This window comes from Octopus bimaculoides, chromosome 9 (genome assembly GCF_001194135.2).
Source record: "Octopus bimaculoides isolate UCB-OBI-ISO-001 chromosome 9, ASM119413v2, whole genome shotgun sequence".
Taxonomy (NCBI): domain Eukaryota; kingdom Metazoa; phylum Mollusca; class Cephalopoda; order Octopoda; family Octopodidae; genus Octopus; species Octopus bimaculoides.
In genome coordinates, this window is record NC_068989.1 from 57,785,560 (window position 1) to 57,790,467 (window position 4,908).

The window sequence follows — 4,908 nt, forward strand, 5'->3', positions numbered from 1 at the left end:
ATATATATATATATATATATATATATATATATATATATATATACATACATACATACATATATATACATACATACAGGTCCAAGCATTGCAATGGAATGGTAAAGGAAACACAATTATGACATTACCACATTTATACAATATGACCACCTCTGTTTCAAATCATAGGCTTAAGTCTAGGCACAAATGCTTCACACGTGGCATGCAGCTGTTCTTGCAGAATTGAAGCTGATTCCTGGTGGAGTTTTGCCTTCAGAGCATCAAGTGAAGCATGAGGAGTGCTCAAGACTCTTGTTCCCCAAAATGGACCAAACAGAAAACTCCGAGTTGAGATTGGAGCTTCTTGAGGGTCGTACATCCTTGTCTATAAACGACGGAATGTTTTTATGAATCCAGTGTTGTGTCTATTGGAGCTGTGGGTTGATGCTGAGTTCTGTCAGAAGCTCCAAGGTGCACCTTGAAAGTGCTCATTCACCCATGGAAGCAGCTCCAGAACGTTGCTAATGTATTGCTGGGTGTTAATTTTAACACCTGAGGGCACAAAAACGAGGGGAGACCTTCCAGTGGCTGTAATAACTGACTGTAGATTCTGACATCAATTTACAAGTCTACCCTCGACAGAGTCAGATACACTCCAAAGTTGGTCATTCTGATGGTTTACTGTCTGTTCAATATCACATTTCTTTACATCAGTGAACACCAGGTTTGACAGCATGCCTTCAGCAATCTGATGCAGAATAAGATGACTTCTCTCCAGTCTCATGGTCTTATAAACTTGCATGAACACATGATGGCAGATCACATTTTAGGGGCAGGTCCTGAGATCCTCTTTCAACACTCGATACATCAATGTTTGGTTTATTTTTGCTGTGGCAGCCAGTTTTCTGATGGAACAATGAGGATTTCACAACCTCTTTTCTCTGGTACTTTTGATAAGCTGAGGTGTCTGCACATTTCTTTCTCAGCCACGTCCAGGTTGATCAGAGAGTGGAACTAATCTCTTGAAATTTCTTGACAATATTCCAGACTGTTGTTTGATTAATTTTGAACTTTTTTTGCTATAGCTGTATTACTTTCACCTCCTTTGTGGAGGATTATGATTGTATTTCAGTTTATAACCATTATCAAATTTATAAATCTGAATTCATTTAGTCTGAAATGAAAAAAAGACACACTAAGCTTTTATAATGATGTATAAGTTTCATATCTTGTCATATTTATTGATAGTTATTAAGGCCTGAAACTTCAGTTGCCTAAATTTCGGACCCCCTGTATACATATATGAAGTCCCAAACAGAGTTTTGGCCTGGCAGAATTATTAGAGAATCGAGCAAAATTCCCTGAACTGGTTGTAAATGTGCATCTCGGTCATGCAAGCAATGCTGTATGTTTCCAGTTTTCTGTTTAAAAAACATATCTGGCCATGGAGAAATATTGTTTGGAAACAAGTGAGGGTTGGTGACAGGAAGGTTATCCAGCCTTAAAAAAATCTGTCACAACAAATTCTGTCCGACCCATACAAGCATGGAAAAATGGACATAAAATGATAATGATGGTGATGATGATGCAGAGGAGTTAGCCTATAGAAGTTCATCTGAACATCAGCTATATATGTGAAAGCTATAAGAAAATGAGATGAGAAACGGTAAAAAAACAGTTACATTATGAACTTTATTAGATTACAGCTGTTTTTGCTGTAAGAGGCAAGTGAACTCATAGTTGAGTGTCTGAATAACATCCTATAGCTTCATCAGAGCCTCCAATATGAAGTGCAATAGAATAAACTATTTCATTGAAATCTGCAACAGCTATCATTTCATAGACTCATTTTTCACCTCTCAACTATTCACCAAATTAGAATGCTTAACTTTTAAATAAATTACAAGAAGATATCAGAACATTATAAGCATCATAAGCATAAAAAAGGCCGACTAACAGGGCTTAATTCACATAGCATTCACCCGCCATGCAACAGTGTTACTGATTATGCTACAGAACATCTACAGTTCCATCTTCTCAAATTCAGAACACTAAATTCTTTCATATTTTCACTGTCTTTATGTCTGATAACATTTACATTAAAACATTGATACCAGTGCTGGTGCCACATAAAAAGCACTAGTGCTGGTGCCATGTTAAAAGTACTGGTGCTAGTACCACATAGAAAGCACCCAGTACACTCTGTGGAGTGGTTGGTGTTAGGAAGGGCATCTGGCAATAGAAACCATGCCAGAATAGACAATGAAGCCTGGTGCAGCCCCTGGCTTTACCAGCTCCAGTTAAACCATCCAATCTATGCCAGCATGGAAAACAGACATTAAATGATGGTGGTGGTGGTGGTGGTGGTGGTGATGATGATGATGATGATGATGATGATGATGATGATGATGATGATGATGATGATGGTGATGATTAAAACAATCAAAGAGTTATTAAAAAACATTCTTTACTTTGGAATATGAATTAGCATCAAGTCAGGAACTATATCTTCATTTGGAATCACACCAGCGTTCTTACAGTGAACAGCACTTTTAGTTGCTAAAGCAAAGGCACAATGTTCCATATAAAAATGGTCAGCAGTTTTTAGAATATTATCCTTCATGTTTTCATTCCAAATGTAACATTTTGGACAGAGTGCATATGACTGGATAAATTCACTTTGATTTAAACCTAAGAAAATAAATACAAAAATATTTTCATTACATTTCATTTCGTTTGCAATTGTTTTTGGTTAAAAAGTGTGTCTTTGTGAGTTCCCCTGAGATTGGAACACACTTGCATAAACTTGACATGACTACAAGAGACTAATGCTGTTATTATAGCTGTTGTTTTGTTCCTGGCCAACTCTGATCAAGCAAACCAATGAACAAAGATGTTCCAACAGTGATCAGCTCATTGTTTTTATGTCAATATGTGCTTAATTTAAATAGTGTTTGCTATTCATTTCTCTTTATAGGCAAAGAAATGAAGAAAGTACTTATCCTCTGAGGAGTGGCCAATCACCCATAAAACATACCAAAATAATATTCTTTATGTTTCTGTGTATGAATAGAATAACAAGATGTTTACTTTCTACAGTGTAGGTGTTACAAAATGTAGTCTAACTACATTAAATTTAGGAGATTTCCTTAACCCATTACCTCTCATAATTCTATTAACTGAATTTTTTTTATGAAACTTTGATTTCTAGCATAAAACAGCCTTAGAAACACGCTGGAATGATCAAAATAACATTTTAAATAGAAATAAGTGAGATATTGGGTGAAAAATTAGCAAACCTCATTTGAATATCAGAGAAATATACCTAGTAGATATAGCAAAAAGGTTAGATATGTGTAAATATTGACAGATAATTACGAAATTTGTAATTTTTAAGTGATCTCATATGAGATCACTGGTAGGTAATGGGTTAATAGATAGTGTAGTATTTGTGAATAAGCATAAAATAATTAATGCAGTTGTGTGGTTAAGAAGTTTTCTTCCCAATCATATGAATTTCCATTCAATCTCACTGGAAAGTACCTCCCATTAATAGTCTTCAGCCAACAAAAGCCTTGTGAGAGGATTTGGTAGACAGAAACTGAAAGAAGCCATCATGTGTGTGTGAGAAGGGTGAGTGTGTGTGTGTGTGTGTGGGGAAGTCTTTTTGTCATGACATTGTACAATAGCTGCAAAGGAGCATTGCCATACAAGTGGAATCCTACATGTCCAATCTTCTAAAACAACATGTCAAACAACATGCGGAAATATTACCTAGTTTGGAAACAGGAAGTTTACTGACAAGAATAACATTCAAATCTGCTTCAATGAATTTTGTCTGGCCCATGCAAACACAGAAAAGTGCTTGCATAGGTCCTTCCTTGTCCTACAGGATGGTCAAACATCTCCTCTGTAATAAGACAACTATCCCTGTCCCTCTATCATACACTAACCTCATACCTGGCACACAGCCACTTCCCTTTATTCCACTCCCTCTCTCAACAAAGAGATCTTTGTCTTGCAAGGTACATGGCAACACCACTGGTGCTGGTGCCACATCAGAAGCACTTGTGCTGGTGCCATGTAGAAAGTACCCAGTGGTTGACATTAGGAAGGGCATCCAGTCATAGACACCATGCCAAACCAGACAATTGGAGCCTGGTGCAGCTCTCCAGCTTGCCAGCATGGAAAACAGACATTTGATGATAATGATGATATATTGATGTATAGCAGTGTCATTACAGAATTGGTGAGAATGCCATACTTATTTCAGTTCTCTGCATTCTGAGTTCAAATCCCTTTGAAGTCAACCTGCTATTCATCCTTTTAGGGTTGATAAATAAAACACCAGTCTAGGTCAGTGAACTGACAGAACTTCAGACACTTTGCTTTGTTGCATCTGTTTCAGTTCCTTGGTGCTGATGACCAGAGCTGGTCACTGCTAACCATACAGCAGGACCACATCGAACAAATAATTAGCCAGTTTCAACATGTAAGACTTCAAGCAGTGTAGATCATTTGGCAATAATATACTGAAGCGTCTTCTAGCTATAGAGTGAAAACAATTGAATGGAACTATATATTGTACCAAAATCTAGAGTGTCTCTTTATGTTTTGTACTCCCCTGGCAAATCTGTATACACACACACTCTTTCCCCCATCCTGCCCCAATATACATTATTTATATACTCTTTACTCTTTTACTTGTTTCAGTCATTTGACTGCGGCCATGCTGGAGCACCGCCTTTAGTCGAGAAAATCGACCCCAGGACTTATTCTTTGTAAGCCTAGTACTTCTATCGGTCTCTTTTTGCCAAACGAGGACATAAATACACCAGCATCAGTTGTCAAGCGATGGTGGGGGGACAAACACAGACACACAAACAAACACACACACACATATATATATATATATATATATATATATATATA

General features: G+C 37.1%; 1 protein-coding gene across 1 annotated transcript in view; it reads right to left on the bottom strand.

Annotated features, from left to right (window-relative positions):
• Positions 1-4,908, bottom strand: part of LOC106871390 (leucine-rich repeat serine/threonine-protein kinase 2) — a 21,403-nt gene that overhangs the window by 15,670 nt on the left and 825 nt on the right. Inside the window, exon 2 of the mRNA XM_014917813.2 lies at positions 2,448-2,667. Within this exon, the coding sequence (XP_014773299.1) occupies positions 2,448-2,667 (220 nt within the window). The remainder of the gene's footprint in view (positions 1-2,447; positions 2,668-4,908) is intronic.